General features: G+C 46.9%; 4 protein-coding genes across 6 annotated transcripts in view; 1 reads left to right on the top strand and 3 right to left on the bottom strand.

Moving 5' to 3' along the window:
* Positions 1-2,956, bottom strand: part of SLC12A6 (solute carrier family 12 member 6) — a 78,293-nt gene extending 75,337 nt beyond the window's left edge. The window contains exons 1-2 of one of the 3 annotated variants that reach the window (XM_023527725.1): positions 1,728-2,955; positions 1,337-1,623 (exon numbers count right to left, since the gene is read on the bottom strand). In XM_023527725.1, the coding sequence (XP_023383493.1) occupies positions 1,337-1,607 (271 nt within the window). In that variant the 5' untranslated portion in view covers positions 1,608-1,623; positions 1,728-2,955. Of the gene's footprint in view, positions 1-1,336 lie in introns of all 3 variants that reach the window. The other 2 variants (XM_023527726.1, XM_023527727.1) reach the window with 2 other exon arrangements.
* A 3,003-nt stretch (positions 2,957-5,959) lies between these two features.
* On the bottom strand, positions 5,960-6,727 carry NOP10 (NOP10 ribonucleoprotein). Its single transcript, XM_011354853.2, has 2 exons — positions 6,596-6,727; positions 5,960-6,306 (listed from the first exon to the last, which is right to left on the bottom strand). The coding sequence occupies exons 1-2, from the start codon at positions 6,647-6,649 to the stop codon at positions 6,166-6,168; spliced, it is 195 nt and encodes a 64-aa protein (XP_011353155.1). The 5' UTR covers positions 6,650-6,727; the 3' UTR covers positions 5,960-6,165.
* Positions 6,728-8,376: 1,649 nt separating this feature from the next.
* NUTM1 (NUT midline carcinoma family member 1) lies at positions 8,377-18,887 on the top strand. Its single transcript, XM_011354852.2, has 7 exons — positions 8,377-8,541; positions 10,184-10,889; positions 13,086-13,214; positions 14,330-14,469; positions 14,950-15,239; positions 15,518-15,634; positions 15,972-18,887. The coding sequence occupies exons 1-7, from the start codon at positions 8,526-8,528 to the stop codon at positions 17,958-17,960; spliced, it is 3,387 nt and encodes a 1,128-aa protein (XP_011353154.1). The 5' UTR covers positions 8,377-8,525; the 3' UTR covers positions 17,961-18,887.
* A 121-nt stretch (positions 18,888-19,008) lies between these two features.
* Positions 19,009-25,100, bottom strand: LPCAT4 (lysophosphatidylcholine acyltransferase 4; the record flags this gene model as incomplete). Its single annotated transcript, XM_023527724.1, has 13 exons — positions 19,009-19,395; positions 19,667-19,823; positions 20,177-20,275; positions 21,474-21,606; positions 21,973-22,098; positions 22,361-22,443; positions 22,535-22,589; positions 23,143-23,177; positions 23,370-23,428; positions 23,729-23,789; positions 23,907-24,019; positions 24,378-24,598; positions 24,931-25,100. Coding segments are annotated over 13 exons (1,467 nt in total), but the record flags the coding sequence as incomplete, so codon positions are not given.
* Between the last annotated feature and the right edge of the window lie 519 nt (positions 25,101-25,619).

The raw sequence follows: 25,619 nt of genomic DNA, 5'->3' as shown, positions 1-25,619 counted from the left end.
GTGATAAATAAAAACTAAAACTACAATTTAGAATTAATTTGGAGAAAAAGTAATTATTTTTTATTCCATAATATAATTTTAACACTGCGGTACACAGTGTAAAGTTTGTCAAGTTGAAAATAGTCAAGTCTAGGAACCAATCTATAATACCTCTATTAAAAAAATTATTAGTCAAGGATATGTGCATTCTAGGACTATAAACTTTACCCAATCTACCTTGTCTCCGGACATAAAAAAACACAAACAGAAATAAGGAACTAAAATCATTCTAGTTTCCTGCACCCTTTAGGTTAGGAGGAACAGTATTTCCTGACACCAGAAAATTGTTTTCACAAGTCAGCAGTTGAAGCTATGGTTTTCAAATTTGGGTAGAATATCATTTTAAGAGTCTTTAATAATGAGAATCTTAAATTTTCATTACCAGACATATCTATACTAGTTAGAACATATAACTAATATACAAAGAATATAAAACTAAATATATAAAGCAGTACGGTTTTTCTCAAACTTCGCTACTTTGTAGTTCAAAAAATGTTATGACCTCTCCAATTTATTCATCTCTCTCTTCCATCACCTCTTCCCGTAAATCCAATGAAAACTTCCAAGCCGCTGACACAAGCTGGTTCAGGAAGCTAAAAATCTGCAGAGCTCAATCCAAGTCAGAAGCGGCTTGTGTGCTACTTCCTGACTACAAGGCTCAATACTCAATACATTCCATTTAAAGTTCGAAGTGAAAAAATTATGTGGGAATCAGGCCCTGAAAGCCTCTTTAGAATTTTTCCATTCAACATAATAGCACACTGGATCTACCCAGCCTCATTCAGTGATCTTAGCTACCTGAACCGCTCTCTCTAAAATATAAATTTTTAAAAAGAATTTTGTGATACAATTTGTCAAGTCTTTGTAGGAAAGCTAATAACTAAGATATATATGATCAATATTTACTCCTTGTAAGTGGCCAGCTGTAATAGAGCCCCAAAGCTGGTTCTCCACTGAATTTTACAATTTAGGATTCTCTGCCCTGAAAAACAATTAAATTCTTTACCATTCATCCTTAACCAAAATACTCATTTCAATACTAAGGAAGCAAAAATGAGGAAGTTGAAACATACATCTACTTTTCTTCTTGCCATGTACCTTACCTTCTCACATGCCAAATTACTACTGCAGAGAGCCACTATGCTAACCATGATTCCAAAGGGTTCCTAAGCATCTCAAAAAGAGGTACCTTGGTTCCTGATGATTATTGTATAATGGAAAAACGATCTCCCAGGAGACAGTCATCCTCCATAAATAAGCCAGCAATGAAAGTATTCTGTCATCTGTTTCTACTTACCCTCAGTAACATCCTGGGGGTTAGAAGTCCGGTCACTGGCTGGATCCAGTGCAACAGTTGCCAGTGAAGTGGTGGCTCCAGACATCTCACTCATAGGCTCGCTACGGCTTGTTTCAGGCACACTTTCCCGGGAGCTAAATCTTACTCGGGAACTAGATCGGGAGCTGAGGTCCGGGCTGGTGTCTGACAAACCTGGAATATCATCGATCTTTGTTGGTGTCACCATGAACCGAACTGAAGCCATCTTGGTGGTGGTTTCTGGAGGATGCATTTTTCTTTTTCTTTTCCTTTATAAGGGCAAAGAAAAAAGGAAAATCCCGCAAAATCCTTCCTCCTACGCTAGCTGCTTTAATCACAAAAATCTTTAAAAAAAAAACAACCCCTCAATTACCTTGATTTATAGCACACACAAAGCCTCAATTAAGAATCCTGATATTCAGAATTCAAGCAGACTGTCCTAGGAAGTGCACTATCAGTAGCTGAAAAATATTTAAGGAAAAAAAAAAAAAAGACAAAACGATGCCTATCTCCTGTAACTTCGTTCCTTTAGAATGAAGAGCTATTTAGCTCTCCCTCCTGGTCCAGGGCTGAGGGCTCAGCGACATGGTCTTAGAGAAGCAAGTGAAGCTTTTCTCTTCTCGACCCCCAGGTTTCGGCTGAGGTAGTTAGTCCTTTATCTGGTAAATGTCCCACGGTTCTAGTTGAGCAAAGTGCGCGCAGGCCCACCCTTACCATGCAAATATAGCATAGGTCAGATTGCAAAACGGTGTACACCCGGCCACCTGTTGTACATCAGGTGAATACCCCACAGGTCTGGCTGGGAGGAGGTGTGTGTAGAGCCACCCGAGGTTTTTGAGGCCGACAATCCACTTGGATCTGGTGGGAGAGGTATGCATGCATAACGGGAAAAATATCCCACACAGCTGGACGGAGAATAAGGAGACAAGAGCGAGCAGAGGATGCAGGGCAGAGCAGATTCCTGCCTCCAAGAGGTTACGGGGGTGGCCCGCCCGCCCGCTCTTCTGGCAGAAAGGTCCCTGGGAACTGGGAGGAGGCGGATAGCGGATCGAGACACCTCGGACTGCACCTCAGGGTCGTGGCAGGTCGTTGCTAGTCCGTCGAGCCCACGTCTGCTCGCTGGGTTTCTCCTGCGTGTGACAGGTCCAGACACCCCTTTGCCGGGAGTCGCTTTCTCCCCTACCCAGGTCTCTGGCGCAGGTCAGATCCTTGCCGTTCTTCCTTTGGTTCCTAGCAGATGAGAAGACGGCCTCGCAGGCTGGCCCTGACTGATCAGGAGGGGGCGGTGCGGATGAGAGAAAGAGGAGGTCGCAGGTGCGGGATCCCGGCGCCAGCTGATGCGGGGTGCGCGCGCAGCTGTTGTTTACGAGCTGGTAACTGTTTCGGAGCCGCAGCACCCGCAGGAGGGCTCAGGCTGCCGGGGAGGGCGCCCCCTCCCCGGCCAGACGCCAGGGTAGCCGTTACGTGACCTCGCCGCTCCCGGCCCCGGGCCTGGCGGGCTCTGCCCACGCCGCCGCAGCCCCTCCCTTCCCTCCCGGCTTGTTCCTCATTCGAGGTTAACGGTCCGAAGAGAAGAAGGGGGAACGTTCGGAGGGCGGAACCGTCCTGCGAGCGTCTGGAGCCCCGCCCAGCCTCCGCCGCCCTCAAACTGACGGAGGGAGATGCGCGCATGCGCTCGTCCGACTCGCAGCATCACTAGTGGGCGAGGGGCGGGGCAAAACGTGGGAGGCCCGAAGCACGACGGGAATTGTAGTTGGGGGTGGGGGCCTGAAACGTGGACGAGAGCAATCCCTTTCTTGTTCTCTTGTCTTGCACCAACTCACTCTGAAGGCATCTCTGGGAGCAGGCGTTGCCCCTTGCTCTCAGAACCTCAAAAAACCCTCGCTCTTTAATAAGTGTCTCTGAAAATACCATTAATAATTTCTCAAAATCACAAATCTCCCAATACCATATATCTAGGTATTACCTTTATTGGAATTGTTACGTATAGGTCTAAAGCATTGTATCCTTAAATTTATGCACAGTGTACATTTCCTTTTTCTTGTCCTTTAAAAAATGCTTTTCACAATGCATACATCTATCAAATCATGTTGTACACCATAAATGTGTACCATTTTGTCAACTATACCTCATTGAAGCAAGGAAAATGTTATGTTCACTTGCCAGTCAGACTGAAAGTTCCATTAACGGAAACGTTTTTAATTTTAGACCTAAGATACTTTCTCTTGACTCCATTCCCAGGGTTTTCCCTACTACTGCCAACAGTGTTTTTCTTAACAAATTTATTTAATACACAAATAGAGGTGTTCAATAAATTTTGGCTCATCAATGTTTTGTTTGAAAGTTACTCCTATAGCTTTGATCAAGACATTTAAATTTAACAATCTGGGCCCTAGCTTTGCCTGTGTCCTTCCTCTACAGAAATGGAAATGTTTTAAGCATCATCCTTAGTAATAGATCAGAACTGTATTTAAGACCTGAGCCAGCAAATTCCCTTTTAGCAAATGGCACATAAAGTCCAAAGTCCAGTTAAAAAGATCCAGGTAACAAAATGAGGAATAAAAATCCCACTTAAAATGTACACTTCCTCAAAACTAGATGTTTTATTAAGCCTGTGCCTATTGATTCAGGCTGGGTTTTTTTTGGTTTTTTAATTGCATGGAGATATTAATTTCCAGAGGAAATAAATTTCCAGCTTAAAGAATTCAGACCCTCTCCCAATAAAGCTGTTTTCTAACCTGAGGAAGCAAGAAATTCACCTCCCAGAAAGATCAGGGTTTTTTTTCAGGCAGGCCTGCTGTTCATTCAAATCTCAGAGATTCCCTTTATAAAGAAACACTGGATTTCTACGACATCCAGTTGTTTCATACCACAGAATATTTTCATTAACTTATATATACTACCTAATACCAATATACTATAACTCTTAGGACTCTTCTTCCATTTCTGAGCACATCTCAGATGTTAATACCTTAAGGAAAAAGTCCATGGTGTATTCAAACCAGTTTGCCTTTCTCCTCTACTTCAATTTGAAGTAGTTCCACCTCAAAGTCTTTTTACTTCAGTCTACACAGAATATACCATGGAATAAAGCTAATCCTTTTTTGGTGGGGAAAGTGTAAATTATAAAGATAAAATTACAGTCAACATTAAAAAAAATGGGTAGCATATTTCATTAACTGACTTCGGTGCTTAAGAAACTTCCATAGCAGATCCTTTTTTTTAGCCATTTGCAGAATTTTTAATATTTCTTCAATCATTATCCGCTTAATAGGACAGTATAACTCTTTAAAATCCCTCAGATCCAATGCTAAGAACCCTGCAAGTGAACAGGTTAAGAAAAAAAAAAAAAATTGCTTGATAGGAAACAAGTATCTCATTTCACCATTCCCGTATGTTTAATTGATTTGAAAATCATGTCTTCTATTAACCATGACCCAAGTTTAGATTTTTTTTTTTTTTCTCAGCAGTCAACAACTATCCTGAACTTTGCTGAGGTGATCAAAACATTAGCTTCCAAGAGAAAAACATCTGCCCCTTTTCAGGGCCAGTCTTGATAAATCAAATTTGTGCTGATTTGTTACATCTGCTTCCGGAGTCTACAATCTTGATGTAGCAGAAAAAGATTGTAAAATTAGAACACAATCTCCACAAAGCAATTTTCAAATCTGTGGCATCAAACAAACATTCAAATTCAACGTCAAAAGCCATGAATGAGAAGATTGGAAAAGAGTGGATTAACTTGACAAGGAGTAGAAGCAAGGTAGCACTTCTTGAATGCCTGTATACAATATTTTGACTCATCATCCCTCTAATATAAAGTAACTGGATTAAAATTTTATGGTTACCAATTGACAGAAGCTCAAGTCCTAAGAAATCTCACAGGTTTCTTGTTATTAACTCCCAGCTGTAAATTGAAAAATAAAATCTCTGCTTGAATCTCTCATACCTCAACTTTAAATTAAGATCCATGTAGAGGTCCATATACCAGTTAGCTGTCAGAGAGAATATAAAGGTAGGTGTATGTAAAAAGATAATTCCTTGGACAGAACTAAAAGCCTGGGTATATTTCCAGAGGGGCAGTAAATATGCATAAAACCATTCCTATTCACAACAGTGGGACAACACTGCAGATATATTAAGATCCGCCACTGAACCCAATCAGTTTTAGAGTTGGAAGAGAACTTAGAAATGATGAGAAAAGTGGGACTAAGTAAGTTAAATGACTTTCTTAAAGTTATAAAGAGGAATCAATCCTGGTCTCCTGACTTCCATTCACTGCTTTCCTTCTACTATATGGCTGCTGTCATTTTCAAGCAACTCTTCCCTTTTGAATCAAAATGTCACTTAAAGGGGCAAATTACTTGAGACAAAAGGGGTATTTTTCTGTGAATGCTGAAAATTACATAAAAGTCTTTCTCAACCTTTCTTTCCCTTCCCCATCACCCCCCATCACTAACAATACAGCACTACTCCTGCTATCACAGCAACTTAATATTTTCTTCCAAATGGTATTGTTTTTACCCTGGGGTACTCTTTCCTCTCACCCCTCTTTTTGTTTCAGTTTTTAACCACTTCTTTCTTCTCACGACATAGAAAATAAAAGCTCTTTCAAATCATTTTAATAACCTAACAGTGAGTCAAAATACGAAGATTCAGACTTGTTCCCTTTAAGGGGGATACCATGATTGCCTCTCACAAGCATGATCAAAGGTAATGATGACACCAGATTCCAAAGAGCAAGGATGGTAGTAAGGCTTCAAGGCGCAGAGGGGTAGCAGGCGGCAGGAGACATGAAATTTAAGGGATCCTCAGAGAACAGGGCGCGGCTGCTGGGTCATCAGCACCTTGAAACGTTTCTTGATGGTGATTCGGTGTCGAGAGTATTTGTCGTCTGGGGAGAACCGAGCAGGATGGGCCGAGCAGGTCTGCTGTCCCGCAGGGTCGAACTTCTGCTCGAGGTAGAGAGAACATATTGTCAGTACACGAGTAGTGAGAAAACTCCTTCACTGGCGTCACAAGGGAGATAGAGACTGGGATGGAGAGGAGGGCGCGCGAAAAAGGGTGAAAAAGAAGACAGGAGACGCGACAGTCAGAATAAGCAGTCCCCTGCTTCTACCGCGCCTGGCTTTTGGGCTTTCTAGTTCCCCTCACCCAGCTAGGCGACTGTAGCAGGTCTCAACCGCTCCTCCCACCTACATTTTTCGCCATACCCATTTATAACATGTTCGCTCTTCTCACCTTTAGGGTATAGACCCGGTCTCCCTGTTCATTGAGGTAATACTGGAGAAACATGACCACGCTGAAGCCTGGGGTTCCAAATTGCGTCAGCAGCTCAGTCTATCAGACGCCCTCACGTGTTTGTCGATTTCCTTCCTGTATAGCCGGAAGTGTCTCTCTCAAAGCATGCCGGGAAACGTAGTCCATTTTCGGCCTTTCTCCAGCTGGGCGGAAGGGGGCGCACTGGTGCAGGACTTGGCCCAGTTGCAAGCCAGTTGCAACCTTGTAGGCATTGGCGCCAAGTTGCAACCCTTGCAGGCTTTCTAGGACACATGGAGTGTGCCCACTGTGTGCCAGACACTGCTAAGCATTAGAGTGGGATAGGGATAGATATGAGTTGAACATTAATGAATGGAATCCAGTCTTTTTCGCAAGATGCACACCCATTTCAGGGGCAGCGGGTTTCTAGTGCGTGGGGCAGCGGGTTTCTAGTGCGTGGAGAAACAAAGGGCTCCAGGATCCAGAGGTCCTTTACCTTAAGGAAGAGAGGTTTTCTTCCCTCCCCTCTTTTACATCCGGTTCCCCCGCCCTATTTCAAAGTATTGGCGGTAAAGAGTGCATGATGGGTATTCAATATCTGTACAGCGAAGAGAGCATGAAGTTATTTTATGAAACTGGTGAAGTGTGTTTTAGTGGTCGAACCAAGATCCAAACTCAGGTCTCTTTACCACAAATTCAGCGCTCTTTCTTATAGTGGTGAGTAACTAATAATAGCATAATAAAATGTACCTCCTAAGGGTATTTCGAATTTTTCGAAGAACGTAGAAATTCTCCTTATGAGACTAGTATAAATAAATGAAAATCGGAGCCCGGGTAACATTACAAAGATGACCGTCGCAGTATTATTTATAATTCCAAAAAAACATTTATAACCAGAAAAACTTGAAAGCTTTTTTAAAAAATAGAATATAAACGTAACGGTACAACCGTATTTACTAGTAGAGCTAAAAATATCTGCAAGAATTCACAAGAAACAATATTGGTGTTTTGGGGGGCAAAAAACTCGGTTCCACAGGAAAAGAATAGGAGGGAGACTCGCTGTATATTATTTTGCATACTTTAACGTTATAACCATGCTAATGTAGTACTCATTTAAAAATTAAAATTATTTAACAAAATTTTTAAACAACAAAAATTATTTAACAAAAGGACATTTTGGTCTTGAAATTTTAGGCTGAATGCCACTTTTTGATGGAGTGGGGCTTTTCAGCCAAGGGTTAAGGCTGAGCCTTCTGTGGACTGCAGAGCTGATGGTGGTGAACTGTTTGGGAACTGCAGTACAGCTTTCCAAGGAAATGATGTGCACACATCAACCAGACACCCTGGATCTTCCCAGACAATCCTAATTTAAAACATTTCGTTCCCTGGATCCTTAAGTACACAGACTATATGTTCTGAATTTGGTTTTAGATAATATAGCCAACATTGAATTAAATCAAGGGTTTGCCACAACCTGCTATTAATAGGAAGTCAGTTACAGAACTGGGTGGGACTTAAAGGCTCAAAACTAAATATATTGTTGAAGAATTGTGTAGGAAACAGAGATGTTAAACCATAATGTTGGGAATCTGAGTATTTACAAATTGCCCTAAAGCGATACACAACAATGGTGTCTCCATACTCTGGTTTGGAGGGAATTTCTGGTTACTGCCAATTTACCAGAGCCAGTTGTGGAATATCTCCCTACCCCCACCCCACTTTCCGCCCTCCCCTCCCCCACTGAAGAATACCTCAAGTCCTAGATTCTAGTTCTGTTTTGATCTGATCTTTATCCTCCTCTCCTTGGATCCCTTTGTATCTACTGGAGCCAGGTTACTCTCTGGGTCCTGAACCTAACTGTCTCATTCTGGAGGCTTCCAGACAGCCACGGTTAGTGTCCAAACCTGAGAGGATGACTTCAGATGGAGGTAAGTCTGCAGGTGGCAGGGAGGGTCCCCCCACCCCTTACCACTTGCTCACATCCTTAGAGATTCAAATTTGACATTTTACCTGAGGACAACAGGGCTCTCTAGACTGACCTAGAGGGATGTGAAAGCACTAGATCCGACCAAGGGAATCACATTGGGGAGGCTAGGGAACAATAAGATTGTGCCATTAAGACTGGGGGTTGGGGAAGGAAGAGGGCCTTCTGGGAGGCAGATCAAAGCACCGTAGAGGAAAGTGCTGCATATAGGGAAGGAATCGCAGTTATCAACTTGCTTCTGTGGAAGAGGGGCGCCTTCAACCTATGTTTGTGTGGCAGGAGCAGTGGTATGTGTGGGACAGAGAGAGTTCAAGGGGAATGCCCAGGTTCCTGTGTCTTCTTTAGATAATTGAAGCTTGCTCTAGAATTTTGCCCTGAGAGAATTGAGCTGGGGCCAAATGTTTTGGGGGGCTGGGTGGGATGGGGTGGAGACCTTAGATGGAAAAGCTGTTCAGTAGAGTTATCTGTTGCCAGGTCTGTAGAGAAATGTCCTCCTGAAAGCTAGACTGGAAGGTACCATAAGTGTTTCTGCTCAGAGTCTCATGGCTCCTTCCACCCTCAGTTCAGGGAGCAGTTTTCTTTGATTCCCTCAGGGCCAGGGGAGTTGGATCACTCCAGCCATAATGAGAGCTGGGGCTTCCCTGAGAAGCTCTTAAATTTCCCATGGTTTGTAAAACTCAGGCCTTCAGACCTATTTCATTGTGTTCAAGTTTCATGGAATCCTCCTGGCCCTCTATGGTCGAGATGATGAGTTTGCTCATATTCCATGTCTCCTTCGTGGTCAGGAATCGGAAGCTGAGTGTTGTTAATTTGCCAGTGCAATATTCTTTGTAAGAGGCAGAGGAGAGTAGCATGCAATAAGGCAGATGATCTATTATTGTCATAAAAAGTCCTAGAAAACACATGTCCTAATTAATTATCATTTTATGTATTTATCTTTGGTCTCTTTGACGAGAGCCCACATAGCTTCTTAGCAGGTGCTGTGTTTCAGACTTCATTGTCAGTGCCTTGTTCTTGGTGGATCCTAAATTTGTGTTAGAAGCAGCAAGCAGAATGGCCACAGATAGTCTGCATCACCAAATTTTAAAGCGCTGGAAACCTCTCTCCCCACGCTGCCCTCCCCTCGCCTATTTCCTGGCCCTTATCTCTAGTCATTCTTGGCTATTATATAACAAAATTTCCGAGAACCAGCCGTCTAATCCACATACCCTTTCCTGGGAATAGCGCTTCTGTGAGTGGTGGCAGGAACCACATAGCAGCTGGGAGCAGAGTTCAAGTGGTTTGAATAGGTTTGGAATATGTTGGACTGAGAGATGTACCTGTATGCTGGGTGGGATGTGTTATGGAATATGAGCTCATAGGTCCGAGGGTCATTGCAACTTTTCTGTATAGTAACTTTCAGCTGAGAGTAAGGGACATCAAAATAACTTGCAATCTACACAAGTGCCCCCTCTGTATACCCTCCCTCACTTGTAGAGAATCAGAGCTCTGATTCTTTTCTTTAGAGACTAAAGTAGAACACTAATGACTTAGCTTCTGGTCTGTTTTTCTCCTACTCCATTTCTTCTTTGTCTTTGTCTCAACAGCATCTCCACTGCCTGGACCAGATATGGCCATGAAACCTGGTGTTGCTCTGTCTCCTTTTAGTGCACTTCCCTTTCCCTCACCTGTTCCTGGCCCACCAGACCCACCACCCTGGGAGTTACCTCCACAGCCCCCCATGCCTTCAGCTTTCTCTCCAGGCAATCCTCTGATGCTCTCTGCTTTCCCCAGCCCATTGTTGGTCACAGAGGATGGGGTCCCTGGCCACGGTGGGGCTGGAGCTGGCAAAATCATTGTCAAAGTCAAGACAGAAGGGGGGCCAGCTGAGTCCTCTCAAACTCAGAACTTTATCCTTACTCAGACCGCTCTCAATTGGATTGCCTCAGGTGCTCCCTGTGGGGGCCCCGAAGGTCCCCCCCCTCGATTTGTGACAGCCTCTAACATGAAGACCCTTTTGCCTGCTAAGGCTGTTGGGGTGATCCAGGAGGGCCTCCCAGGCCTTCCTGCTCAGGCTACGCCACCAACTTCCCAACTGGCCCCCATTGTGTCCCCAGAAAAGGCTTGGCCAGGGCCGCATGGGGCAAGCGGAGGAGGTCTGGCAGCCACGCAGTCCAAGCCCTCACTGGGTGACCTCTCCTATACCTCCAAGGGTGTTTATGAGAACTTCCGTCGCTGGCAGCGCTACAAACCCTTGGCCCGGAGGCACTTATCCCAGAGTCCTGATACAGAAGCTCTTTCTTGCTTTCTTATGTAAGTGGAGATACCTGAGATTAATTATCCAAGGGCTTTTAAATAAGGAGGGCTTTGGGATGGACGAAAGAGGTTAGGCTAAGTAGGAATACTTGAGAGCAGGTCGTGAGGGCGGTGGAGATGCTATGAGGCTGAAAAGTATTATGATGATGATGGTATTGATAATAAGCTTCTCTACCCACTTCCCAGTTTGTAACAAGGCTTCAGGTGTCTCCTCTCAAGTGATGCTCACAACCTCGTGAGTTCAGGCAAGCATTTTTATAGTAATCCTCATTTATAGATCAGAAGACTGAAGCTCAAGAGAAGTTTCCTGTCATAAAATGAGGAGCAATGGTTGGAACTTGGGTCTTTGACACCAAGTGCCAGGGTCCTCCTGTTGCATTTTAATACCTTTGGACATTGAGTCAAGCTGACCAAACTGACCAGGGTAGGAGTGCTGGGTCCTGACCCATTCTTATGGGACAGGAGGACCGTGTAGGGCCAGACAAAGGACCTTTTGTGTGTCACCTCCCCCACTGCCCATTTTATTCACGAGGATTCATGTTGAAATGGGGAGGTAGTAGATCTTGCTTAGGTCAAGCGCCTGGGCTCTACCTCTTCCTCACATTTGTGATCCTGGGCCCAACATTTTCTCATCTAGAAAGGGGATAATTATGTCTATCTCAGAGAGTTGCTGAGAAGATGAAATGAGTTAATACATGTGAAGTGCTTAGCAGAGCGCCTCATACAGCACGATTCACTAAATGGTAGCTGCTGCTGCTGCTATTGTTGTTATTATTATTATTATTAAAAGGCATTCTAGAAAAGAACTCAACAAAAGGCCAAAATCTCTTGCTTAAGAGTGAGTGGATGCTTACTTAGCCAAGGATCCCAAGGTCATGGGCTGTCTCTTGTGTTTATAAAACGGAGTCATTGGCCATCTGGGGAATTTTCTCTTCTTCTCTCCCAGGCCTGCTGCCTCTCAACAGCAATGTACCCTCAACATTTTGTGTAAACCACCACGTAACACGTACCACATTTTACTGGATTTAAAAAAAATGTACACGCTGTTCCTTCCTTGGATGAACTCTTTTTTTCTTCTTTAAAACTTTATTTTCTATTGGTAGAATCATTGATTTTCTCTATTAACTTTAGGAATATAAAATCAAATCCCATCAAATTCAGGATTTGGTTTGGAATTGCAACCATAAATTACTTTTTGTTGCTATTGCAACTTGAATCTCATTTTTTATTACATTTTATAATGGAAGATTACTAATTATATATATATATATAACTGATATGTTTGCAAGTGGCAAACTCTTAAGGAAATCTCCTTTTCCACCCTGACTTAAATGACTAAATCACGAGGCTCCCCTGAAAGTATTAAGTATAGACCATTTTATCAACCCCCTGCTTTCTCCATACAGCTCCAAGTTCTCTCTTGGAGACTGGCAGGCTGAATTTCTAACTCTTGGGCCAGCGCTGTTCTTGGCCTATTCCTGCTCTCTACACTCAGGGGCTCTGGGTGGGGTCTCTTCCACAGTGCAGTCCAGACCCTCTGCAACAGTCAACTGGGAAGCTGGTAAAATGCTCAGTCCTGGGATCCTGGGGCTCTGGCATCCATATTTAGCCAGGTGATCCTAGGCAGGATAATGCTTGAGAACTCTGGAGGTCAGGGAGGCAAAGTGAATCACAAAGAGCTTAAAGAGTATTGATTTTCGACTGTATGTGGGGGGTATCCCAGAGGCAAAAAACACTTAAAAACCAACAAATAAAAACAATGAATAACCTTTAATTAGAGATTCTTTTTGGTTAGTGAGTGCCTTTTTTAAAAAATGCAAGAGCCTTTTGGGCAGGGTTAAATCTACTTTACAATGAAACCCATTAATTTAATGACGTGTGCTTTCCTCCTAATGTTCAGTTAAGGACAGCCCTGTGAGAGTTAAGGGTGGGTTGATTTCAAAAGATGGGGAGAAGGATTATCTGTTTGATTTTGTGTGAGATCTGTAAATTTCAGTGGGAAGAAAGCCCAGGATAGTCAGTGAATGGATGGATGGGAGGTTGGGGGTCTGGAAACTCAGAAGTGAGACGTGACAGGTAGTGAGGGTCACGAGACCTGATGAGGGGCAGAGGGTGTCTATTAGAACAGTGTCAGGACAGGTGGATTGGGGAGGGCACACTTGTAGAACTTGACTGACCCAGTGGGTGTTTTAGCCCAGTGCTTCGTACCCTGGCCCGGCTGAAGCCCACCATGACCTTGGAAGAGGGACTGCCCAGGGCCGTGCAGGAGTGGGGGCGCACCAGCAACTTTGACCGGATGATCTTTTACGAGATGGCAGAAAAGTGAGTCTGACGAACCCTCATTCTCCTGACAGGGGCTGTGTGCTGAGAGGGTTGGGGGCAGGTAAGAGAGGCTTGAGTCTGGGTGATTATTAAAAGGGATCCTAGGAAGAGGGGCGTAGACTCGGATAGGGTCTCTTGGATCATTGCTACTCTTGCACCACCTCGACTCTTGAGTTTTTCTGTCCTACTTCCTCTTGGAAGCTCTCCCTTTTCCAGATCTTGCATTACATAGGGACCTTGATAATGAAGCTCTTAGGATGGGATTGGAGCTTAATTGGTATAAAAATTCCATGTTGAAGGGACCTAGAAATGAGGTAAGCCCATTTAGGCAGGTTCTTTATGTCATTGACCAGGTAGCAAGTGGCTATTTATGCAGACCTGATCACATCTCTTCTGGAAATAGCGGCACAGAAATTGTTTACCCCTGTCATCCCAGGGAAGAGATGGCTTTTGAAGTGGTTGGTCAGGGGAAGCCAGGGTCCTGGATGCCCAGCGAGGTCTCCTGGCTCATATCCCCTGTTTCTCTATGCGAATCTCCTTGGTTAAAAAAATAACCAAGAAAATTGAACCCTTTCCTTCAAGCTTAGCTTCCACTTTCTCTGCCAAATCTTCTGGACCCATACCTCCTATATTTACTCTTCCAGGGCCAGTCCCAGCCTCAGGACTCCTGGATTTTAGCACTGCCTCTTGGTGGGAACTGCCTTGAATTGCAACTCCAGCCCCTGCTTCAGGATTTCAGCCATTATTTCATGGTTGTAGGAGGGGGCAGATGAGGCCTTGAGGAAAAGTGTGATTGTGGGATCCCATGAGGCTGTGGCATAGGCCTGATTGACTTCAACAAATCTAGCTACTCTATACTCTCAGTGACACTGGGTGAGGTAAGGTATAACAAAGTAAAAGTCATGGCTCTGTCCTGAAGAGGTTTACAGGCCTTAGATTGTTCATTTTCTTAACAAACTTCCTAAATGACAATTGCAGGTGAAAGGACTACATGGTATCCTTGTGAGGTTTCCCCAGAACTGTTATTTGGCCATCCGTGAGTAGCTCCCTCCTGTTGTCTGGGTTCCTGATGGTTCTGGTTTCAGCACTACCGGGGCCTTCTTCTCCCTCTGCAGGTTCATGGAGTTTGAGGCAGAGGAGGAGATGCAGATTCAGAACACACAGCTAATGAATGGGTCCCAGGCCCTGCCTCCTGCAGCCCCTCTGAAACTTGATGCTCCAGGACCCGTGGCCCCTGAGGTTTGTCAGCAGCCAGGTAAGGCTACCCAGTTCTAATGGGAGTCATAGGCCAGAGGTTCAAAGGGAGGCATACAGAAACCAGTCATGGGTTATGGAAGGTATTGCCCTTGCTTCTGTCACTTTCCCGCCAATGAATAGCATTTGATGTGCCAAACAGGACAAACATTGGAGGCTGGGTCCTCAGGTTCCCTTGGTCCCAAACTAGGTATTGATCTTGGCCAAGTCAACCAACTACTCTCTCACCGAAATTATAAATGCACCACATAATAACTCATCTGCCTAAGACATGGGGCTGGATCAGAGGACTTCTTGGAATTTCAGGGATTCTGAGATCTTTCATGCAGTGATACTCTTTCATGCAGTGATAATCTTTTTCCGTGGTTGGTACTGGTCTGGTCCAGCCCTGAGCCATTTCAGTGTACTCTCATAGTGTTGGGTGGCAGAAGCTCTAGTCTCTGTGTCACTTCCCATGTCTCTTTTTCATCATACATTCCAGTGTACATTCCCAAGAAGGCAGCCTCCAAGGCACGGGCCCCCCGCCGGCGGCAGCGCAAAACCCAGAGGCCTCCAGTTCCTGAGGCACCCAAGGAGATCCCACCAGAAGCTGTGAAAGAGTATGCTGACATCATGGAAGGGCTGGTGGGGAGTCACTTGGCCACTGGGGAGTCAGATGGAAGACAGGAAGAGGAAGGAGAACAGCAGCAGCAGGAGGAAGGGATGTATCCAGATCCAGGTCTCCTGAGCTACATCGATGAGCTGTGTTCTCAGGAGGTCTTTGTCTCCAAGGTGGGCTGGGCCTGGGTGTCTGGTTTCTAGCAGATCCTGGGGTGGGAACTCCAGGGAACCAAAGATCTAGGGTTCTGCCTGAGGCAGTTAGGAACTAGGCTCTATTCTATACTGAGAAATGTGTGCGTGTACGCGTGCATGTGAGTGTGTGTAGCTGGTGGTTGTCATGGTTTATATCAACCCAAAGAAGCGGGGCTGGGGACTCATAGCTTCTCTAGAGCCTCTTGGCTCACAGGTTACCTCCTGTCAGACTCACATCACTTTTCCTTCTGTTCCAGGTGGAGGCTGTCATTCACCCTCGATTTCTGGCAGATCTGTTGTCCCCAGAACAACAGAGGGATCCCTTGGCCTTAATTGAGGAGCTAGAGCAAGAAGAAAGACTTAGTCTTGCCCAGGTAAATCTAGCGGGTAGGGAGTAGGAAATATCAGAACAAGAAGCTCACATGATTTTAGCTAACTCTACACTGTCTTGGATGGTATGATTTCTGGAGATGAATTGGGTTTTGCATGTAGAACAAGTAGCTGTAAGAGACTAAGGACACAGAGGGAAAGGGGAGCGTAAGGGCTCGAAGTGTGGGAATAAGGCCCAAGAAGGTGTTAAAGAAGAGTTATAGTATCTGTCACTTATGCAACTTGCTTGCATTCTCTGCCCAACTACCATGTTCTCACCACCCACTCATTTACCCCTCACACAATCATGTTTAGCATGGTATTTGTTGTTTTTCCTTCCAGCTGGTCCAAAAGCGACTCCTAGCCTTGGAGGAGGAAGAGGATGCAGAGGCACCTGCAAGTTGCAGTGGAGTTCAGTCAGACTCAAGTCCTTCTGTTTCTGATGAGGATGAAGAAGCGGGTGGGCGACTTCGTCCCTCACCCGGGATTCGGGTGGCTGGGTGCCCCATTCGCCTTGGAAAGGCTGCTCCTCCAGGAAAGCGAGCAAGAGAAGTGCATGGTGGGCAGGAACGGGCCCTAAATGGCCCGAGGGAGAAGCACAGGGATGGGAACACCCTGCCATCCCCCAGTACCTGGGACCTGCAGCTAGAACTTGCAGCCCCACAGGGTAGTCAAGGGTCCATAGGTATGGAGAGAAGAGGGCCTGGGAAGATTACAAACCAGATATCCCCACATCAGGATGACTACCTGGGAGGTGCTGGGTCCCCCCCTGCGCACTCCCTGGTGGCTGACAGGAATTCTGAGATTCTGCCCCTTTGCTGGCAGGAAGGCCCCCAGCTTGAGATTGTTCCCAGTTTGGATGTTGGCCTCACAGAGCCAGCTCCTCTGCAAGGACAGGCATTAGAAAAGCAGGTCCTGGGGTTGCAGACAGGACAAGAGATAACAGGTCTTGGAGCACTGCCTCAAGGAAAGGAGCTGTTTGCCGTGCCCCAGGAAGGCTCTTTGGGAGTCATGTGGAGAGATGACAGAGGTCCTCCCATGGTTCAAAGTTATGAGCAGAGCCCTTCCCTTAGAGTAGCTGGGGACACGGACGGGGCCTCTCTTAGTCCAGGACTTTGGCTTGGCAGTGAGCTGGATGCCGTAGACTTAGAGTTGCCTTTACAAATCGAGGAGGTCATAGAGAACTTCCATGATGGGGAATGTGTACCTGAGCGCCAGGGAGGCTGCCAGGCACTGAGCTCCAGAGGCGACATTTCTCTGGGTCCTGGAGAAACCACAGCACCTGGGGGTGAGGGGAGCAGTCCAAATCCCTGTGGAGGCACAGATGCCACTGCTGCCCTAGAAAAGAGAAACTATAGCCCAGCCTTGAGGCCTAAAGAAAATAGAGAACAGAGCCCTGAGGCTATACAGGATCCTGGTGATCTGTGGGCTGACAGTTGCCCCCCGTTGCTGGAAAGCAGTATTGGTGCCTCCACAATGGTTTCCAAAGAAACCCTCCTGCCTGCATGTCAAGACAATATTCTTATCCTGGGGACCCAGGATGTCTCTTTTCCTGAGGCCAGTCAAGAAGCAGTGAGCAGAGGCAATTCCATTTCTCCCCTGTTAGAAACCACAGATCCCAGCAACATACTAGATATTAGAGATGCCTATGGCCTCCCACTAGGGGTCAGGGAGGATACTTGCCCAACAGATTTTAATTCTTATGACCTCCAAGGAGAGACCAGGGAGGATACTGATTTATCCAAGCCTAAAGACCTTGCTCCCTTACTGGGGAATCAAGAGTCTTATGCACAAGAGACCCCCAAATCAACATCTCCTCAGGGCCTCGGAAGCACTTCCCCTCGATGGGGAACCAGGGATGCCTTAGCTCTGAAGGAAGCCTCTCCTGTTAGTGAAACATGCGGTTCAGCAGATAGAGTCAAAGGAAAGGAGGCGGAGGAGGAGGAGGAGGGGGAGGAAGATGAGGAACTCTCCAGTTTTGCCTACCTCTTGGCCTCTAAACTGAGTCTGTCGCCCAAAGGGCCTCCTCTCAGTCCTCACCCTGCCTCAGGCCTGTCCTCCAAAGGTCGGGGGGTCCGGAAAGCATCCCACTCCCGCTCTGCTGAGGCAAGAAGCCTTGGCCAACCTCCACGCCCTGTTGCTAAGTCTGGGAAGCGAGCTCTAGTTGGAGGTCCAGTCCCTGATGAAAAAAGGTCCTACCTGGGAGCTGAACTTGGGGTCTCTGGGGAAAAACCCCTGGTTCTGGAAATGGTTCGACCCTCACAGCCGCGTAAAAGGCGGCGTGACAGTTTTGTCACGGGCAGAAGGAAGAAACGTCGTCGTAACCAGTAGGGAGCAGCAGGACCATCCTATCCCTCCTGCCAGTCTCTGAAGCTGCCCACCTCCACCCCCCAGTAGATTTCACTAGACTTGTTCTCATCCCTGTTTTGTGGTTCTGCAAAAATGAGTGTGGGGAGAGAGGTCACACCAGCTAGGCTGGCGGTCATGCCCTGGGTGGAAGGTGAGGGGGAAGTACCATTATTGGAAGGAGTTGTATGGATAAAAAAATAAATATTTTTTTGTTGTTGGAAAATATTCTCAATGTGCTTGTTTGTACTCATGTCTTTTGCTTCTAGATGGGGTAAGATGCTGTAAAGAAAGATAGGGTGGCCTTGGATTATACAGATTGACACCTTTCCAGCCTTTAGCCTTCCTTAGGCTCCCTGATAAGTCCCACCTCTGAGAAGTCCCCAGTGAACACTTCTTTCCTCCTCTTATCAAAGGCCTGGTCTTAGGTACTGGGAGGGGCTATTGTGGACAGCCTGTCATTATGTCGCTGTTTAAAAGTCTATAATGGAAAGACACTTTTTTTTTACCTGTCAGATCTCTGGGATAGGTCTCTAATTTTCTAAATTTAATTTTCCATAATTGTGTCTAGACAGAGCACCTTTCTTCAAGAGGGCCTTGTTTTCTTCTTTGGAAAGGAGCTGGACAGAAAGGACTCAAGTGTCCCCAACTCATCCCATGGCAGGAAAACCTTCCTGTGTAGTTGGTTGGACTCGCAGAGGAGGCATCAATTTCGGTAGGATTATTAAATATGGAATGGTTAATTAGCTATTTTTTAATCTCTAATGAGGACAGAACAAGAGGGAATAGGTTGAAAAGAGGTTCATGAGGAACACCTGTTGAAGTGTGCATATATATATAGGGCATGACACGAGGAAAAGATATGAGGGTTGCATGATTTCTGTGCAGGAAAGTGCCCTGTCCAACTGCGAGTTGAGGAGGATTCATCCAGCTCCAGCCAAAAGGACTAGGAAACCTTCAGGATTGTCCAATGGGCAGCAGGCAATCTTAATCCCTTTCTTTCCCAGTTAATGAAACCATCAATGTGACTGAGCTGCATTTTTCTTAAATAGATATAGATATATATTTATATTTATATTTATATATAAAATAGTTTCTTACAAAAAATCAAACAAAAAGTGAAAATCAACTTAATAAAACAAACAATAAAACAAACAACAATAACAAAAAATCAAGCAGGAGCAGAGAGGGCGTGAGGCCCAGGGTCAGCCCCTGGCGCTGCCCTGAGTCTGTGGGCTGGATGCGAGCTGGGGAGGTGGAGGCGCTCAGTCGCCCTTCTGCTTGGGCACGTGCACAGTCCCATTGGCCAGAGCAGTGGGGCTGCCTGGGGATGAGGCATTTGGTGTCTGGGAGGGGCGCAGGTAGGTGCTGAAGAGCTTCCCGTGGAGTGGGTCACGGAGGGAGAAGTCCTGGAACTGACCTGGATGCAAGAGTGAGACGGGGAAAAGTCAGATGATCTGAGGAGGAAGAGGGTACCCTGTTTTTCTTTTCTCAGAATTGGTATGTCCCGTCTCTCTTGTTTCTGTTTCATTTCTCAAATATAAGTTGATGCCCTTTCTGCCTTCCTAGCTGGTTCCTCCCAGCCTCACCTCTCAAATGTTCTGTTCCCTGACACTGGCCGCCAACCCTTGTTCCCTCCCAGCCCAGTGTTGGGTAGAGTGCTCACGCGGGCAGAGAAGGCAGTGACTCACAGAGGGAGAGGCCTTGGTTGGATCCCGCCTGGCACAGCTCAGCATGCAAAGTTGCAGCAGCTGGGCGGGGTGACCCAAGCAGCAGGTGCAGGATGGTGCTGAAGCCGTCTCTGTACAGCAGGCGGCCAGGTCCCTCTGCTTGCTCCTCGGCGAAGAGCTGGGAGAGAAGGGACACCAGGCAAGCCCTCCCCTCATGCCATTGCCCCACACTACCCGGGAGGTCTGCCTGACAGGCTCCACCTCTTCCAAGAATGCAGAGCACAGGCCCTCCCTATGCCCCTGGGTCCTTTCTGCAGGAGAATTCTAACTTCATAACTGCTGTCCTCTTCCTGTTCCCAGTTATGCCTCAACATAGAGACGCTGGGGCTCTGCAGTTTATAGTGTGGCACTGGGGTGGATACCAAGCACCTACTATCTAGAAGCTACTGGTAACAGTATGCCACACCACACAGGCTTCTGGGTGGGGTGAGCACAGCTATGATATCCCCTCCACTCCCAATCCCCTGGTACCTCAAAGGCCAGGAGAGTCAGCTCCTCAAGGTCCCTGCTCCCATCCAGAGCTGCCAGTGCAAGGGCCACATCTCGGAAGTCCACCAAACCGCTGGCATCCTGGAGGGTGAAACAGAAACCAGGCGATGCAGGGCCCAACCCTGTATCCCCGCTCCTGCTCTGGATTTTGGCTCCTCCCTCTTCTCAGCATGGATGGGGTGACTCCGATGTCTGCTTCTCTCAAAGCTATAAGCCCTAAACTCTCCAGGTTCCCTGCTAATTCTTTCAGGTCATGGGTTTGCTCAACCTATTCCAAGTGACCTGGTGATAAAGCTCTCCTAAAAAGGGATCACCTAGGACTGTTAGGAAATCCCTCAGGAATGCTGAAGTTGCCATGAAGTTTCTGACATACCACCAGAGGCATTCCTGACTCCCACAGTGGAAAAACTGGTTCTCTCCTGAATCATCCTATGTGGGAGAACTGGTCCAACAGACTAAAAGGGGGCTACTGGTATAATTTCTTACAAAAAGCCCAAGAAGGAGGTCTACTCTGCCAACTCTATGGGGGACTATGGCATTTGGGTTTTGGTTCTTTTCTGCTACAGGCTAAGTGGGGAAACTCCTTTCAGGTACAGTCTGTCTCAATCTAAGAAATCAACACAGCTGGTCTCTGTCCCTTCAGAGGACATTGAGAGCCACAGTCTACATCTTAGATCAAAAAGAGCTCCTTGGGACACTGGTGGTTGTTCATAAACATTAAAAATACACTGAGACAATCTTATTATAACGCAACGAGAAAACGTGGTTAAGTCCCAGGAAACATGGTTTGCCAAGGTTCTTGAGAAACGTTCAGGAATTCCCCAGAGAAGCTGTGGGATATTTTTAAAAATCTGCCCAAGGATTGCAAAGTACTTCTGGGTCTCACGCTCTTAACTGTCTAAGCTGTCCAGTGTTGTCTCCTTCATGTCCCCTTCCCACCTGACCTTCATGACTTTTCTCTGAAATCCTTATGCAGTGTCCCACAAGGTCATACGATCTTTGTCAACCTCTAAAGTGGCTTCAGAAATTTATGGACCTCAATGATCGATTATTTTTCTCCATTGTTCCTCACCACAATGATTAACACATAGCTCTGTGATGGACTGGATACTCTATAAAAAAATGAAACCCCCGGCAGACCTCAGAAGATGGTCATCTGACAACAGCTGTTAGAACATTTAGTGCAGACTCCAAATTGGCCATCCACTGAGACTGACATGGCTGCGGGGATACCATCCTTAAATCCTGAGCTCTGCATTCTGCGTTCCAGCTCCTTTACCTTCTGGAAGTAGTTAAAGGCACCAGCTACGGTCTGTGGGTCAGAGAGCTGCAGCTGCCTCGCAAACTCTTCCTGGCTGATCATTCGGTTCCGGGCTGGCTCTGCCCCAGCGTCCACATAGCCAGGGGACAGCCTACAATGGAATTGTTGAAGGCAGAGAGCTAACTCAGTTTCTTTCTGGGCTTATCACCCAGCAGGACCTTGGTCCCTGCCCTAAGAATTTTCTAGCACAGGTACAGCTGGTGTTTTTCTAAGGTGTACTCTGACTCATAGTCCCTTGTGTACCCGTCCTACTTTTTCTACCAAGGTTATAACACACCTTTCTCTTTCTTTTTCCCTTTCATTTTACTCCATTATTGTTAAAAAATTTCTCTACTTTCCTATTTAAAAAAATGTTTTTAAAGACTTTTCTTCCTCCTCCTCATTTCTCCTTTCTTCTTAGACTTTTTATTTGTCTATATATGACACTGCCCATACCGTCATCTTCAAGATCACTTACCCAGCATTGCGAAGTACTTTTCCCAGTTCCCAGAGCTGTGGCTCCAATGCTACCTTTAGCCGACCCACCACAATCACAGGCAAGCTCCCTACAAACTCACACTCAGTGGCTGGAATGCCCAGGGCCCTACAGGATGAAGAAGGATGGAATGGAGGGGAAATGAGGCAGAAGAATCTTCTGAGGGTTCATTACTGACTGACCTGCTGACTGGGCAGAGGACATGAGGCCCCTTTAACCCCCGCCTCCCCCAGTCTCAGTTGTCCAATAGCCCTTCTCACTGCTCACTCCCTAATCTCTGCCTTAAAACCTCAGCGCCCCCCACCCCACCACTCCTGTGGTCCCTTTGCCTAGTATATCTGCTCTAGGAAATACTTTGTGGGACACTCACTGTGCCATAACCCTCTGGACATTGTTGGCATACAGGGTGGGGTCCCTGCTCTCTTCTGGGCTGGGGTGGTACACAGGGAGGAACTGAAACACACACAGTTCTCATCAAGACTTCAAAGATAGGGATGACCACTTCCCTCCACCCACCTGCCGCCCCACCCCATGGAAGTCATACCTCCACATCCACAATGCTGCAGGGCTGAGAGGCTGTGAGCCAGAGGACTTTGAGTCTAAGAAAAGAGAGAACTCAGATGTTCACCAGCCTCCCACTATGGGCTCCTCCAACCCCAAATAGGGGAGTGGGGAATTTCATCCATATAAAAATGGATGCCTGGCCATATAGTCAGCTAGGTCAATGTGCAGTTGGGAGACAGAGGGAGAGGCCAGAAAGGTGGTAGGGAAAGTGAGAGGCATTGCAGGGATATGCCAGGGGAAGAACAGTAGGTGAAAGGAGATTTGCGTAACTGGGGAAAGGGCAAAAGGCCAGACTGGTGGTAGTAGGCCTCAAAAAGAGATGACCGAGGGAGAAAATCACTTAGAAACAGGGAAGTAAGTTAAAAGGAGCTATAATCACAGCAGGAATATTTAAGTGGAATAGACGAAAAGTACTTCCAGATCACACCAGGAGATCAGGACAAAACAGTGGGAAACAGGCATCTCCTCTAGAGTTCTCTTGTCGGAGAATGAAAGGCCATTTGCCTTGTCTGGAAGATTGGAAGGTGGGCCACAAATTCTCTGATGCACCCTGCTTCCCACCCTCACCCCAGGAACACCAGAACTCACACTCCAGGGCCCCTCCATGCCCAGCTGGTGGTGTCCTACAGGAGAAACAGAGGTGAGGAGAGAAAGGCATTACTTTCTTTCCTGGAATTGGCTCACACTCTTTGAGGAGAGGCTCTGATCCCGCCCTGGCCCCATCCCCACATGCACATCCCTCAGGGCACTAACATTTTTCACCCATTAGTGTGAATTCATACTTCCCCTCCCCCATCTCTTGGACTAAGACTCACCAGACTGTTGGGGTAGCGGATGAGGACAGGCTGCACAGGGACTCCTGCGATGAAGGCTCCTAAATCCCATTTCCGCCCCCACCCCCCAGGCAGAGGTTAGTAGAGGTAGCTAGAGGGCATGAAGTATAGGGATCTGGTACAGTTCTCAAATGAGATCTGGCCTTGCTCTGTTTCATTTATAATTTCTCTTCTGACTTTTTGAGACTCCTCAGTGTCAGCTAGGTGGTTCCCTGTCTCCCCTCCCCGTCCCCCCGACCCCCCCGCCCTGCCCCTCCACTTCCTTGGTTATTCCAGCATCCCTCTCCAAATCTGAGGCTCCTTTTTCCTATAGCCCTACCACCCACTATCATTTTATTCACCTGGTTTGAATTTAAGCAAAGCCTTCTTGTTGGAACAGGTGCCTTCAGGAAAGAACAGTACCTGGGGAAAAAACCAAGGGACCAGAATGAGGTGGGGTAGGCTGAAAGGGAGGAGAGAGGAAAGAGAAGCCTTTTCAGGAGCACATAAAAGGTGAAGAGTTCTAAAACCCTTACCCACCTGGGGCCACTTGCCTCCTGAGGTAGCCCGCCTTCGGACCTCCTCCACCACTCTGCGCCGAGAAGCTGGGTCATGGCGGGATACGAGGATGGCTTGGTTGAAGCGAAGAAGGGCTGGGGGCCGGGAGAGGATACAAGATTCCTATCAGGGGCATTAACACATGCAGCCACCCCTTCCTCAACAGTAGGAAATGCTTCTCAGTTATCTCTTTGTCCTGGGGACCCTTTTTTTATTGTATGTTATCCTTTTAGGGAACTGATCAGAGCTCTCTCCAACACTCTCTAAGCCCCAGGGGTAGGTTTACAAATTTGAATTTCATTTGCCCCATAGGTCGATATCTTTTCTAACTCCCATTCCCCAATATCCCCCTGCACCCAACCTTGAGGCAAGTTCTCTTCAGAAAGTGTCCATCTGATTTGTTTTTGCCCAGAGATATCATCTCTCCTCTTGACCCCTCTTAAACTCTCTCACCTCCAATGACAGGCACAGAAAGGTTCTCAGCTCGGGACACGACCTTGGGCAGGTCACAGGGAAGCAGAACAATGGGGTCAAAGAAAGTAGAGTGGGGGGCCGCAACAAGGACAGGGGCTTGAAGGCGAGAGGCGCGCTGGCCTCGAACACGAATCCGGAGGAAGCCCAGCAGGAAAAAGAGCACGCGGCTGAGGCCCAGCACCCCATTGTGGCACACGGTCCTGCAGGGTAAGGTGGGGCGTCAGTGGAGGCAGGGAATCTGAGCCTTACTTACCCCTAGGCTTAGGTACCCAGGAAAGCATAAGCCCTCCTTCTGCCCTCTATTACTCTGGCCAAGGAGTGGAAGTCTTTAGCTAATTTGGGACATACCAGGGCACATCACTTAGTGCTGAGGTCCTGGGTACCAGGTCTGAGCCTGGCTGACTCATCTCACCTCACCAGGCTGGGTACCAGAGCTTCCGAACCCTCCCCCTTCTTCTTAAAGAGGGAGCAGAACGAACAGCAGGAAAGAGAAGTGAGAAGTAGGGTGTCTGGGGGCTGATCTCCCACTTACTTTCTCCATCCTGTAAGTGGCTCCTGAAGCTGCTCCTCAGTAAGACCAGCTACTTGCAGCCAGGCAAAGGGCCAGAGGAGGAAGAGGACGATAAAGGCCAGAAGCACTCGGATGGGGGCCAGCAGTGCCCCCAGGAGGCAGAACTGCAGAGGGTGGGTGAGAATGCCATTTCAGGGCTGGGAGATGCTCCCTCCAAGGCTTACCTGTCCCACAAAGATAGACCCAGGAGCAGAGAGCCACCACACACTGTAGATAAGGTGACAGGTGGTATGGGAACAGGAGAGGGGTTGGAATCCAAGGTGGGATGAAGATACCAACGAGGGCAAGAGGATAAAAGATGAATGGGATCAGGGGCCTCGTTCTTCTATCTTTCAGTTGGTCACCATACTACCTACAAAATCGAATGTCATAAAGTGCATCTAGCGCTTGGAAAGGCTGTTAAGAGGATTTAATAATAGCCCCAGCACAGTGATTGAAGTGGCGGCTAGACATATTTCCTCCTCCCCCACGTCCCATTTCATAAATAGCTCCTAAGTCCAACAGAAACCAGGTGCATGGCTCTTTCCACTTTGAGCCTGGGAGGCTGAGGTTTGCAACACACAGAGGTCCACTTTTTAGGCCGCAGGCCAGTCTCTAGTTCTGCCTAAGCACGTCCCTAGTACTGAGGGGTGGAGAAGAGAAGAGCTCAG

Source organism: Pteropus vampyrus, unplaced genomic scaffold (genome assembly GCF_000151845.1).
Source record: "Pteropus vampyrus isolate Shadow unplaced genomic scaffold, Pvam_2.0 Scaffold19, whole genome shotgun sequence".
Classification (NCBI taxonomy): Eukaryota; Metazoa; Chordata; class Mammalia; order Chiroptera; family Pteropodidae; genus Pteropus; species Pteropus vampyrus.
The sequence above is the reverse complement of the archived record's forward strand: the minus strand, read 5'-3'. Positions and strand labels throughout refer to the sequence as shown.